A 14,886-nucleotide genomic window follows, 5' to 3' on the forward strand; every position below is an offset into this window, starting at 1 on the left:
GTGCTCGAGAGCGTTTTGAAGGGAAATCATATTTTGACAAATGTTGAGTGTTTTTGAGGTGGCAACGAGTAGAATATATAAGGGGGAAGTAGTGCATGCATTTATTTAAATTTTCAGAAAGCATTCGATAAGCTGCCACTTAAGAGGTCATTCATGAAATTTAGTGCTCAATGGACTTGGGGGTGTTGTACTAAATACATTAACGGAGAGTAAAAATTATCACTTCATTTCAGGTCGCTGTGCTGTAAGTAGTCCGTTTCCGCAAAGTTCGGTGATTGGCCTTCAGAGATTCACAAATTGTATCAATGATCTGGTTCACGGGACAAAATGTATGGTACTTAAGTTTGCTGATGATAAAAAGCTGGGTGGGTATTTAAGTTATGAGAAGGATGCAACGATTCTTCAAGGGGACATCGACAGGCTAAGTGACTGAGCAAGAACGTGGCAAATGGAATATGATGTAGAGAAATGTGAAGTTTCCATTTTCGTAGAAATAATAGAAAAACAGAGATTTATTAAATGGTGCAAGATTGGGAAAACTGCTTTTCAGAGGGAGCTTGGTGTCCTTGTACACGGATCGCAGAAAGATAAAAAGCGAGCAATGAAGAGAGGAATAGGTACGTTGTCCTAAATTAAAACGGACTTGAATGTAAGAGTAAAGACGGCTTACTGTAATTATATCGGGCATTGCTGAGAGTGCACCTGGAGTATTGCGTACAGTTTTGGCCACCATGTCTAAGGCATGGTGTTAGTATTCCTATAAGGAAAGTTTAAGTGGGCTAATGGTAAATTGTCTCCAGTTTAGAAAATTAGATGTGATCTCATTGAACCATCCACAATTCCTCCTGGGCCGGACAGCATAGACGCTGGAAGATGTTGCACCTGGCTGGGGAGTCTAAAACCAGGGATGACCGTCCATGAATTTAGGTTTGGCCATTTAGGACTGACATGAGGAGAAATGTATACACTCAGAACGTTGAGAAATTTTAGAATTCTCTGTCGGAGATGGATGCGGAGGTTCTGTAATTGAGCATATTCAAGATGTAAATTGATGGATTTTTGATATTAAGGGAAGCAAGTCATATGGCAATAGTGCGGGGAGGTGGAATTGTGGTAGAGGTTCAGTAATCATCTCGTTTAATGACGGAGCATGCCTGAGGGTCCAAAAGGCATACTGGGTTCCCATTGCTCATGTTATTATGTTCTTATATTCCAGATGACCATTACACACCTATCCAAACGTGCTTACCGAATTTTCTTCTTGGTGTCCTAGCTCGAATGTTAAGGAGATGTTCCCTTTCTTCTTCATTCGCCCCACAGCGCAAACAGTTTCGCTGTATGTACGCTAATGAATATTCAACACCTTTTTAAAAAGGAGATCATTCCTCAATTTGTGTCCAGACACTTAATAAATTCACAAGCAGCGAAACTGTATTTTAGAACTGATTGTGAGTCTGTAGACTTCAGTGGCCCAGAGCGGTAGATTTAAAACCATGATTAAAACCAGCAGCTTGTAGGAGGAAGTGGTGAGAGAGGTAAGAGAGCCACAGCTAATTTCACCTTGGAAACCGCTGGTGCACAATAGGCTTTGCATCCTCCGTTTGTCATTTAAGCACATTTGATGTCATGTTCATACATTGATGCATTGGAGCAATTTTTGAGCGTTGATGTTTTCTCTGGTCTAAAATAACTGCTTGATATTTTTGCACTCAACTGCTCTATTTAGGAACTTCCATGAATATTTAGCTTCAAACTAGAATCATGTATAAGCGTGGGACAATATTACAGCAGACAGAATGCACGGAGAATAGCCTGTGCCATGTGGGAGCAGGAACAAATATCCTGCTATTTATTTTCATGACCCTCGGAACAGCCGATAATTTTCTCAATATATCCCATTCATGTTAAATATAGGAACATGTCCTTTATTTTAATGATCACTTTGGTTCTTTAAGCTTTGATGAATATGAAGCAAGTTTAACATCACAAAACCGTTATTGCCAATCGTACATAGGGTCATTGTTTATGACTTTAAATTTATAGTAGCGGCTTTGCTGCAGCTGCGAAGGCAGAAATAAGGCTATGGTCTTCAAATCCAATAGTTATTCCCCTGGATCTGAATCCCATCCTTGCCCAAGCTTCAGTGTGGAAGTTGCGTTTTGCTGCCTTATTCAAGTTACTCAAGCAGCTAGTCCTAATTTCCGCCCACTCTTTGCATGAAGGGATTAATATTTTAAGATATGAGCTCCGTGAAGTATCAAACAAAGTGGAGAATGACGTCCTGAAAATATCTCCACAAATGTTGCCTGAGCTACTGAATATTTACAGTATTTTCTCTGTAATTTTGCTTCAAAACACACTTTTCTAAGTATATCACGGTGTTGAAGGGTTTTTTAGTGCGAGGAGGAAAGCAACGCTCAGGTTCTATGAAAAACCTTGAGAGACGCTTCGGAATGAGCAGAGAGACTACATGTCACCGAGGGTTTATCAGAGTGCAGGATGAACAATAATTGTTATCATCTCAGCATCGCTTTCTGGAAGGAATGAACCAACTGGGCCGAAATATGTCCACCAGCAGCATCCACATAAATAAATTCTATATCAGTAGTGATAAAATTTCAAAGGTGGGGTGCGAGTCTACACATCCAATTGCAGCTATGACCTTGAATGCAGCTCTTTCGACCACGCAGCCATACTGCCTTTGCGAAGCATGACTCGGTGTCGCGGGGTTTACATACTGAGGCAAATGAAACCTTCCAGTAACTTCGGCCATCGCTAAAGTTTGATGGAAAGCTGAGAGACCAGGATACAATCTCCCAAGATTTGATCAATAGCATTGGCCACAGCACAACTTGCTGTAGAAGACTTGTTCCCATTTTTGCTACATTTAAAATGTACTCTCTGTTCACTATTCTGTAGCTAGACTGCTATCCAGTCTGCCAATTATTTACAGTCTATGAATGTTTTGCTGCATCTGTCTTCAAAGTGCCTCTATTTTCGCTTGATACTCTCTTACTCTTAATATACTAAAATGAACTTGAATTGATAACTTACAAGTTCATTGCATGCATTTTGCTATTACCTTTTTGCACCTTACGTTACTTTCTTTATTTCGCTTTGCTGATATTTATTGCTCTCATAGTCCACTGGTATTCCACATATCGCTGCATTTGAGTAATTGCTTGCTTTTAGCTTGCTGCTTTATCTCATTTCAATTGTTGACCATGGTTCATGAAATGCACACATGGAGCCTGTGTCTGTTAGGAGGATGTCCCTTTTTTGGCCACGATTCCCTCTTTGAGACTGTCCCACTGTGGTCTGTGTATTTCCTCGTTAACAATCCTGATGCGGAAATTAAAGAGTTCAACACGTTTTAGATTAGGAAGGCAAAAACACAATTTGCTGATATGGCAAAAGTAGCAGGTGCAACTGTGGGGCAAACGTTTGATTCCTATTACTCAGAGCTAATGTCGTAGTTCTAGCAAGTGATTCCCGTTGTTATTCAGAATAAGACATAGCTTAATGTAATTGGCAGGAGGCAGGATGCAGCATACATATGTTCATACCCAAGGAGGATGTTGAAATAATTTTCACGCGGTAGAAAGACTGACCAATCATAATGTAAATGATGACTTTAATAAGAATTCTGGATGAAAGAAACAGCTGTTAATGTGTTCGGAGGGAACGGTTGGTAAGGCATCCAGTTAAAGAACTGGTGAAGACCGCGTCTCCCTTCCTCAAGCAATTAAACAATTATTTTCTCCAAAACAGGCCTGCTTGATTGTCTTTGTCAAACTCCACATCAATTAGCTTCGTCTGGCAGGAGGCACCCGGGCGAAAGACAGACGGACGTTTGCAGACCATCACGAGTGAATATATATTTTAAATACCGCTCATTAATTCAATGTAATCTTCCACAAAACGTGTTGGCCATCTGCGGTGTCCGTACATATGAGAAATGTCTGAAATGTTGTAAAATACTTGAGAGCAGTTCATAGATCACAATAGTAATTATCAAAGTAGGATCGACTTCGTAGGTTTGTAATTGCAGATCCTAGTTTCGAGGATACCAGTTAAAGGGGAAAATGAACCGAGAGAGTGGTAGATATAACAAACATAATTGATATGAAATTTAATAATAGATTTCTGGCAGGAATATTCACTGAGTAGGTATATTGCTGACGACCATTAATATTGATAGTTACTATATAAGTGGTGGATGGGATCCCAAAGAAGACACCGCAAAACATTATTATGGAGGGAGAAACAAGAAAAAAAAGATGGACAAAACAGGTTTGATGACGGTCAGTCAATGTTTGCAATATCAGGTCATTGCCAGGCCTCTGCTGGAAGAATTACATAGATTACGAGTAGAACTAAGTATTTTAAAAGACCAGATGGAGTGACGATTTGGGACCCTACCAATGACCAGGATGACGTTGTAGACAGTAAGATAAATGACTTGCCTCTGCCCTATGAATAAGTCGTCCCAAATGCCCCGAAATTGGACAGCAGCGATGAATCACAAAATCTTCGTCGCACCAGTGACAGTGACAGTAGGAGATCCAAATGCAGGGGCACACAAATATTGGGCCTTCATCTCCCTGGAAAAAGAGGGTATACTTAATGATTTGGGTGCAATCAAACCCCGCAAGAGAAGCATAGTGCTTAGGAAGTCCCTGCAAGGAATGTATGGCATTCATGATATCGATGAACGGGGCCTGGCTTCCCAACTTAACCACCGTCTGCACCACTCAGATATAACAAAGGAAGCCTTCGCTGAAACTTTGTAACAGGGGAGATAAAAAGAACCATCACGAATGCCTGATATGTGTCCTCAGTGTCCCAATTCTATTATCGTATCAACAAAATCGGAGCGTGGGGCCGGGGGGGACACGCGAGTCTAGTGAGGTAGAATAATTGGTCACGGTAGCTTAATAGAATAACCACGTGACCAAAGTGGGGATTGAAGCGAGACTGCATGAGTTAAACACGTTTTGGATTCGGAAGGCACAAACACAATTTGTTGATGCAGCAGAATTAGCAGGTGCAATTGTACGACAATGGTACAGTTCATTTTATTCTAAACCAAGATCGTAGGCCAACAGCAATGGGATCATTTCATACCACACTCACCATCTTGCTACATTCAGCACCGTCATTCCATTCCCGTAAAACAAGCTCCTGAAGTGTAGTCCAGCTGTTGAGTTTAAAACTCTGGTGATGTTGCCAACAGATCTTCACCCACAACATTTCCGTAGTGTAGTTATTATCGCAGTCGCCTCACATGCGAAATATCCACGGTTCGAAACCGAGTGGAAACATTTTGCAAACGTGTTCAATTCATGATTTGAAAAAATTGAATAATCATATTAGTGGTTCAGAATTAACAGAGCGCTGTGTCTCACGACGCTGTTGCATTTGCTGATTTATCTGTACAATTCTTTAGGCAGTCAAACGATAGATAGTATCTTCACTCCCTCCTGTTTCCAGCCCTGACGGTGGAGAAATCCCATCTCAAAGCTGTGCATTCCAGGCATTCATTTCAGCTGTGAGAGATTATTAAAGGATCCTGCCACGCTGCCTCGCTTCACAACAGAAAATCAAAGCCAAAAACAAACCCATTTACTAATCGCTCTTTCCCAGCTCCAGAGTGAGTGAGGGAGGGACAAGCCGCAAAATTCCGGTCCTGCACTCTCCAATCAGCCGCTGCTGGCGGAAAGCGGCGAATGCAGCATCACCAGTGCTTTACTGCACTTCACTGGGCTGCAAAATGCTGCGGTTCGAGGAAAGCTCCCCGTACACTGAAGAGTGCCTTCATAAAACGCTTTTTCTCAGGTTCCTGAGTTCGAGCCCCAGCTTGCATGAATATTTTTTTCACTGGAAGCACCGTTAATTAACCGATCGCCTCGTTTTGTATCATGAAAGTAACGCTAATTGATGATTATATAATTTCACCATTTACTGCGACCTCCCGCAATTCCCCATTTATTGGGGTCCCTCCCCCAATTCCCGCACATACCAGGGCCCCTCCCGCAAACTCCTTTTTTCTGGGGCTCCAATCCCATTTCCAGCATTTACTGGGACCCTGCCCCAATTCTCCCATTTAAAGGCTCCCACCGCCAATTCCCCATTTACCACGGTGCTCCCCAAATTCCCCCATATACTGAGGACTTTCCCCCACTTACTGGGGTTCCTTCCCCAAATCCTGCATATACTGGGGCCTTACCCAAGCCTCCATTTACTGGGGCACCTGCTCTATTTCCCTGATTTACTGGGGCACCTCATCCTAGTCCCCATTTAAAGGGAACATCCCCCAAATCTCCAAATTTATTTGCCCATCACCCAATTCTCGCATTTACTCTAAGCATTCACACAATTCATGCATTTACTGGGACCCCTCCCACGTGCATTTTTACTGGCGCCCTTCCCTTATTCTTCAAGCAGGGGACTTAAAACCGGAATCAGTGGATTACGGAGCTCCTGGACCGATAATTATGAGCTGGAGAAATATGGAAATTAGGTGGTCCAGAAACAGTGGCATTAGGATTTCGAGATACAGCGCAATTATGAGCTCGATAACCAAGGACATTAGAAGCCCCAAAGGCAATGGAATGATGATCTATGCAGGCAGGGACATCTCGACCTCGAGAAAGAGGGGAATTGGGGTTTCCAGAAACAGAGGAATTGTGAGTCGAGAAACCGGGGAATTGAGAGCGCGAGAAAGATGGGTGATAGATACAAAAAAGGCAATTTATTCGAGACACACGGGAACTAGCAGCTCCAGAAACTGGAGAACTAGGAGTTCCAAACGGACGAATTAAGCGATCAAGAAACCGGGGATTTAGCTCCAGAAAAGGAGGAATTAAGTGCTGCAGAAACAGCAAAATTAGCTCCAGAATCATTGGAATTATGAGCTCCAGAATTAGATAAATTTCGAGCTGCAGACGCAGAAAATTATCTCCAGAAAGTGGGAAAGTAGCAGCTCCTGAATTATGGATATTAGGAGATCTAGAAACAAGGGAATTGCCACCAGACACAGGAGAATTAGTTCCAGAAACAAGGAAATTAGCTCCAGAAACTGGTAAACAGGAACTGCAGAAACTGTGGATTTATCTCCAGAAACAGAGGAACTAGTTCCAGATACTGGAGAATAAGGACCTCCAGAAGGAGGAATAGTAACTCCATAAACAGGGGAATTTGCGCTGGAAACTGAGTACTTAGCTCCAGCAACAGAGTAATTAGGAGCTCTAGAAACAGAGCAATGTTCTCCAGAAATGGCACAATAGCTCCAGCAACAGGGGAATAAGGTCTAGAAACTGAGGGATGCGCTCCAGAAATGGAACTATCGCCTGATAGGAACTCCAGAAACAGGGAAAATAGAAGCTTGTGAAACAGGGGAATTTGCTCGAGTAACAGCAGAAGTGCAGCCCCAGAATCAGGGGATTTAGTACATCCAGAAACAATGGAATTATGAGGTACAGAAATAGGAGAATTACGAGCTCCAGAACCAGGGTAATTAGCTCTGGAAACAAGGGAATATGGAGCTATAGAAAAAGAGAGAGTACCTCGAGAAACAGGAGAACTAGACCAGAAACAGCGGAATTACGAACTCCAGAAACAGGGAAATTAGGGCCTGGAGAAATAGAACAATAACATCCAGAAACAGGAGATGTAGTTCCAGAAACATTGCATTAATCAATAGGGGTAACAGCTCTGTAATCAAGGAAATTATTGCAGAAACAAGGGCATTTTAGTCTCAGGTACTGTGGAATAGAACCCCAGAAACAGGAGAATTAACTCTAATAAAAGGGTATTTAGGAGCACCAGAAACAAGGGATTAGCAACTGAAACAGAGGAATTATGGGTTCATAAAGTCGGGAATTAGAATCGCCAGAAGCAGGGAAACTGGGAGCTCCAGAAATAATACGATTCGGAGGGAGCTCCAGACACAGTGAAACTAGGAGCTCGAAAAAGAAGCAATTTTGGAGAGACTCCAGAAAAAGAGGAATTAGGATTTGCTGAATCTGTGGAATGAAAATAAGGTAACATCAATGTGGTTTTAGCTGAGGGCTGCAGAAACAGGGAAATTAGGACAGAGCTTCTGGAAATGGGAAATTAGGTGTTCCAGCATCTCATCATCGGTAGTCCTTCGAAATGAGGATGACTTGCTTCACGCCAAAAAAGGATGTGTTCACAGGTGTTTCAATGAAAGAGCTAATATGCCAGGCCTTGATTGACATCCTCAAAGGTGGAAGATGGCTGCGCGTGGATTGTTTTAAACGTGGGGTGACCGTTGCCCACTTTCCACCACATGGAAATGATAGAGCTAGGTCTTAGTCCAGTGGTAAGGATAAACCAAACGACTGGAGAAATGCTGTGCTGCACGGACGTACTGCGCACACATATAGCAGTGTGCTGCCCCTGAGCCCTAGCCACTTCTGCCCCAGAATTCACGTCTCTCCTGGTCCCGATCACGTCCCTCCACAATCTGTCACCGCTCCTTATCCTCGACCTCGTTGTTCTTGCTGTATTTGTCCAATCAGCGACGTGGACCTTGATGACGTCCCTCTTCGCTGCTTTTGCACTCCTGCACCAGCTCGCGCATGACCTTGCATTACTACACCACCCAGGCTGCTCCAGGGGTCACTCGCCGCTCCTTTTATGGCCTCTACATGCCGCTGATAGTCTATCGCAGGTCGAGGGCACCACGCCATAAGGGGAAAAATAAGACGGCAGGATCGAAAGGGCAATTGGGAGCACCAGAAATAGCAGAATTAGAAGCAACAGACAAAGAGCAATTAAGAGCTTCTGAAACAGGGGATTGACGAGCAACAAAAACAGGACGAACTAGCAGCTCCACAAACAGGGAAGGAAGATGAATTTTGAGTTCTTGAATTTTACGAATTATGACCTGTAGAATAAGGAGCTCCAGAATCAGGAGAATTTGGAGCTCCACAAAGTGGGAATTTGGGGCTCCCGAAACAGAGAAAATACTGGGACCCACGACAATTTCACTATTTACTGGGACCTCCCGAAATTCCAAATTTATTGGGGTCCCTCCCCCAATTCCCTCACATAACAGGGCCCTTCCCCCAAATCTCCCTTTTACTGGGGATACTCCTCCAATTCCCCATTTACTGAGGCCTTACCCAATTCCACCATATAATAAGGACTTTCCCCCACTTACTGGAGTTCCTTCCAGAAATCCTGCATATTCTGGGGCCTTCCCCCAATCGCCGATTTACTGGGGCGCCTCCACTATTTCCCTGAATTACTGCGGCACCTCCCCCTATCACTATTTAAAGAAAACATCCCCCAATTCTCAAATTTACTTTGCCCCTCACCTAATTCCCACATATACTGCAGCAATTCACCTAATTCATGCATTTACTGCGACCGCTCTCTCAAATCGCCTTGTTACTGACGCCCCTCCAATATTCTCCAAGCAGGGGAATTAAAACCCGCAGCAGTGGATTAGGAGTTCCTGAACCGAGAAGTATGAGCTGCAGAAACATGGAAATTCGGAGGTCCAGAAACAGTGGAATTATGATTTCCTGAAACAGGGCAATTAGGGGCTCCAGATACGTGGATATTAGTAGTCCCAAAAGCAATGGAATTGTGATCTATAGTGACAGAGGCATTAGGACCAGTAGAAAGAGGGGGATTATGGGCCCCAGAAACAGGGGAATTAGGAGGCGGAGAAACAGGGAAATTTGGAGCAATAGAAAGAGGCGGGGTGGTTGTGAGAGATCCAAAAACTTGCGCGAGACAGAGAGGGATAAGTAGCTCCATAAACTGGGGAACTACGAGTTCCAAAAGGACGAATTAGAAACTCCAGAAACAGGGGAATTAGCTCCAGTAAGGGAGGAATTAGGTGCTGCAGAAACAGCGAAATTAGCTCCAGAATCATTGGAATTATGAGCTGCAGAAGGAGATAAATTGCGACCACCATAAACCGGCAAGTTAGCTCCAAAAATGGGAAAGCATCAGCTCCAGAATCATGGATATTAGGAGATCTAGAAACAAGGGAATTACCATCAGAAACAGTAGAATTAGTTTCAGAAACAAGGACATTCGCTCCAGAAACTGGGAAAAACAACTCCAGAAACTGCAGAATTATCTACAGAAACAGAGGAACTAGTTCCAGTTATTGGGGAATAAGGTCTTCCAGAGGGAGAGAAATAGCTCCATAAACAAGGGAATTTGTTTTGGAAAATGGGCAAATAGCTCCAGCAACAGAGGAAATAGGAGCTCTAGAAACAGGGGAATTTCCTCCAGAAAGTGTCAGATTAGCTCCAGCAACAGGGGAATTAGCAGCAGAAATTGATGGATTCGACCAGAAATGGAACTATCGCCTGATAGAAACTCGAGTAACAGGGAAAATAGAAGCTTGTGAAACCGGGGAATTTGCTCCAGCAACAGCAATGTTTGCAGTCCCAGAATCAGGGGAATTGTTACATCCAGAAACAATGGAATTATGAGCTCCAGAAATAGGAGAATTACGAGCTCCAGAAACAGGGAAAGTAGCTCTGGAATCAGGGGAATATTGAACGACAGAAACAGGGGGATTACCTCTAGAAACAAGAAAACTCATACCAGATACAGCGGAATTACGAGCTCCAGAAATAGGGGAATTCGGGGCTCTAGAAATAGGGAAATTACCTCCAGAAAGAGGAGATTTAGTTCCTGAAACACTGGAGTAAGGGGAGCCAGAAAAAATGCATTTAAAAGCTCTGGAAGCAAGGAAATTAGTGCAGCAACAGGGGAATTAATAGTCCCAGGATCTGTGGAATAGGAACCCCAGAACAGGAGAATTAGCTCTAATAAAATGGTATTTAGGAGCACCAGAAACAGAGAATTAGCTACAGAAACAGGGGAATTATGGATCCAGAAAGTGGGGATTGAGGAGCTCCATAAACAGGGGAATTAGGCGCTCCAGGCACAATACGATTGAAAGGGAGCTCCAGACACAGTGAATCTAGGAGCTCCAGAAAGAGGGGAATTAGAATTTCCTGAATCAAAGGAATTACAATAGGGTAACATCAACATGGGATTAGCTGAGGGCTGCTGAAAAAGGAAATTAAGAGAGGACTCCTGAAAATGGGGAATTAGTTCTTTCAGCATCTCATCATAGGCCTTCGAAACGAGGATGAATTGTTTCCTCGCCAAAAAAGGATGTGTTCACAGGGGTTTCATTGAAAGACGCTAATATTCCAAGTCCTGAATGACATCCTGAAGGGTGGAAGATACCTTGGCATGGATTTTTTTTAAGTGGCACGTTATCCGCCACACGCTGATGAAGAAGCTAGGTCTTGATCCAGTGGAACGGGTAAACCAAGATGACTGGAGACGTGCTCTGCTGCACCGACCTAATGCACACACATATCGCAGGTTGGGCTGACCCGTGCTGCGCCTGGAATCTCGCCTCTTCTGATCCTGAACACGCGCCTCTCCTGGGTCAGATCACGTCCCTATGCAATCTCTCGCCGCTCCTTCTTCCTGAATTCGCCACTCCTGCTGTATTTGCCCAAGCTCCAATCAGCGACCTGTACCGTGATGACGTTCCTCTTTGCTGACTTTGCCTTCCTGCACCAGCTCGCGCCTTACCTTGCGGTGGTACGCTTTCACGCAGCTCCAGGGGCCGCTCGTTCCTTTTATCGCCCCAACATGCCGCTGATGGCTTCTCGCAGGTCGGGGCCGCCACGCCAGAAGGGGAAGGATGAGACGCCAATTAGGAGCACCAGAAATAGCGGAATTAGTGCCAACATATAAAGGGCAATTAGGAGCGCCTGAAACAGGATGGATTACGAGCAACATAAATGGGGGAACGAGCAGTTCCACAAACAGGGAAATAAGTGCACCAGATGAAGATGAATTACGAGTTCTTGAAATTGAGGAGTTAGGACCTTCAGCAATAGTCGGAATTCGAACAGGACACAACATGGCGAATAAGGAGCTCCAGAATTCGGGGAATTCGGAATTCACACACTTGGATTTTAGTGCTGCAGAAAGAGGGGAAATACTGAGGCCCTACCCCAATATTACCATTTGCTGGGGCCCTACCTCAATTACCCATTTACTGGGATTCCTCCATATAATGGTGCGTCTCCCCAAATCTCCATTTTACTTGGGATCCTCCCCCAATTCCCAAACTTAATGGTACCCTCCCCCAATTGCCTCATTTACTGGGGTCACCCCCTCAAAATCCCTCACTTACTGGGGCTCCTTCCCCAAATGCATCATACACCGGGGCTTGCCCCATGCCCATTTACTGTGGCACCAACCGAACGAACCAAATCCAGCACCAACCGAACCGAACCTGACCCCAACCGAACCGAAACAGTGCCAACCGAACTGAACAATACCTTGCCCCAAATGAACCAAACCCATCTCCAGCCGAACCGCAACGAACCCGTCCTCAACCGAACCGAACTCTGCCTCAACTGTACCAGACCAGGTCCCAACTGAATTGCAACAGTGCCTAACCGAACAGAACCGGGCCCCAAACGAAACATACCCAGCCCCAACGGAGCCCCTCCCCAAACGAAACAAACTCCACCACACCGAACGGAACAAGGGCCCAAATGAACCGCACCCGGCCCCAATCTAACCGAACATGGCCAGAACCAGAGTGAACTCAGCCCCAACCAAACCGAACCCAGCCCCAAACGAACCGAACCCCTCCACAACCGAACCCGGCTGCAACTGAAACAAACCCGGCCCCAACCGGAGCAAACCCGGCCCCAAGCGAATCCAAACCGGCCCCAACCGAACCGAACTCGGCTCCAACCGAACCCAAGCCATCCCGATCCAAACCCGGCCCCACCCGAACAGAAACCGTCCCGAACCTAACCTGGCAACAACCAAACCGAACCCGGCCCCAACCGAACCAAACCCGGCCCCAACCCATACAAACCCGGCCCCAACCGAACCAAACGCGGTCCGAACCGAAACAAATCCGGTCCCAACCGCGCCGAACCAGGTTAGAACCGAACTGAAACAGTCTCCAACAGAACCGAACCAAAACCGGCCCCAATCGAAACTGGCAATAACCGAACCGGCAACCAACTAAATCGAATGAACCTGCCCCAAACAAAACCGAACCCGGCCCCAACCTAACCGTACCCGACACCAACCGAACCAAACCCGGCCCCAACTTAACCGAACACGGCCCCAACTGAAACGAACTCGGCCCCAAATGAACCGAAGCAGTCCTGAACTGAAAAGAACCCGGCCTCAACCCAATCGTACGGAACACGTTCAGAATGGAACCGTACGTGGCCCCAAACGAATCCGGTACCAACCATAACGAAACGAAAGCATCCAAAACAGAACCCGGCCCCAGCCGAACGAACTGAACTGAACCCGTAACGAACTGATCCGAACGCGGCCCCAATCGAAACTGGCCCCTACCGAACTGATGTGCACCTGGCCCCAACCGAAACCGGCCACAACTGGAACAAACAGAAACTGGCCCCAACCGAAACGAACCCGGTCCGAAACGATCCCAACCCGGCCCCAAACGAACCGAACATGGCCCCAACCGAAGCAAATCGGGCCCGAACAGAATCGAACCCGGCCCCAACCGAACCGAACCTTGCCCCAATCGAACCGAACCCGAACCGTACCAAACGCAAAGCGCCTCCAACCAAACCGAACTCGTCCCCAACCGAACCTTACCCTTCCCAACCGAAACAAACACATCTCCAAACGAAACGAACCGATCCCATCCTCAACCGAACCGAACTCGGTCCCAACTGAAATGGACCTGGTCTCAACTGAATCATACCAGGGCCCAACCGAACAGAACCCGGCCCCAACCAAACCAAACCGAGCCACAAGGGAACCCCTCCCCCAACGAAGCAAACTCGTCCGCACCGAATCGAAACTGGCCCCAAACAAACCGAACCCGACCCCAATCCAACCGAACCTGGCACCAACCGCAGCGAACCCATCCCCAGCCAAACCGAACTCAGCCCGAAACGAACCGAAAACCTACCCAACACAAACCGGCTCCAACCGAACCAAACCCAACTCCAACCGAACAGAGCGCGGCCCCAACCGTACTGAAACCGGCCCCAACCGAACCGGACCAGGCCCCAACCGAACCGAACCCGACCCCAACCGAACTAAACCCGAACCCATCCGAACCATACCTAGCCAGAACCGTATTAAAAACGGCTGCAACCGAACCGAACCGAACCCGGACCCTCCGGAACCCTCCCCAAACGAACTGAACACGGCCCCAACTGAACCAAACGCGTCCCCAACCGAACTGAACCCGGCCTCAACTGAACCGAACCAGTCCCCAACTGAACCAAATCTGTCCCAACCGAACCAGGCTGCAACCGAACCGAACCCGAACACAACCAAACCACTCCCCAACCGAACAGCAACCGATCCCAACCAAACCAAACACAGCTCCAACCGAACCTAACCCATCCCGAACCGAACCTGGCAACACCGAATCGAATCTGGTAAGAAACGAACTGAAACAGGCTTCAACCGAAACGAAGCAAATCCTGCCCCAACCGAAACCGGCCCTAACCGAACCCGGCAACGAAACAAATCGAATCGAACCCCTCACAAACTTAACCGAACCCGGCCCAAACCGAACAGTATCCGGCCGCAACCGAACCGAACCAGACCCCAACCGAAACGAACACGGCCTCAACCGAACCGAACACGTCGTGAACTGAACCGAAACCATCCTCAAACCAACCGTACCGAACCCATTCCGAACTGAACAGAACCTGGCTTCAAACGAATCCGGCACCAACAATACCGAAAGGAAACCTTCCTCAACAGAAACTGGTCCCAACCGAACGAACCGAACTGAACCAGTCCAGAACTGAACCCGTACCGAACTGATCCGAACAGGGC

At 46.2% G+C, this 14,886-nt stretch overlaps 1 protein-coding gene across 1 annotated transcript; it reads left to right on the forward strand.

The window, feature by feature from the left end:
* Positions 1 to 13,765: 13,765 nt before the first annotated feature.
* LOC139238061 (DNA-directed RNA polymerase II subunit RPB1-like) lies at positions 13,766 to 14,440 on the forward strand. The gene has a single exon (XM_070867423.1). The coding sequence runs from the start codon at positions 13,766 to 13,768 to the stop codon at positions 14,438 to 14,440; it is 675 nt and encodes a 224-aa protein (XP_070723524.1).
* The last annotated feature ends 446 nt before the right edge of the window (positions 14,441 to 14,886 follow it).

Source organism: Pristiophorus japonicus, chromosome 25 (genome assembly GCF_044704955.1).
Source record: "Pristiophorus japonicus isolate sPriJap1 chromosome 25, sPriJap1.hap1, whole genome shotgun sequence".
Taxonomy (NCBI): Eukaryota; Metazoa; Chordata; class Chondrichthyes; family Pristiophoridae; genus Pristiophorus; species Pristiophorus japonicus.

What these genes read in the sequence shown, in the direction of transcription:
- LOC139238061 (XM_070867423.1), top strand. Translation starts at nt 13,766, where the DNA reads ATGGACCTGGTCTCAACTGAATCATACCAGGGCCCAACCGAACAGAAC.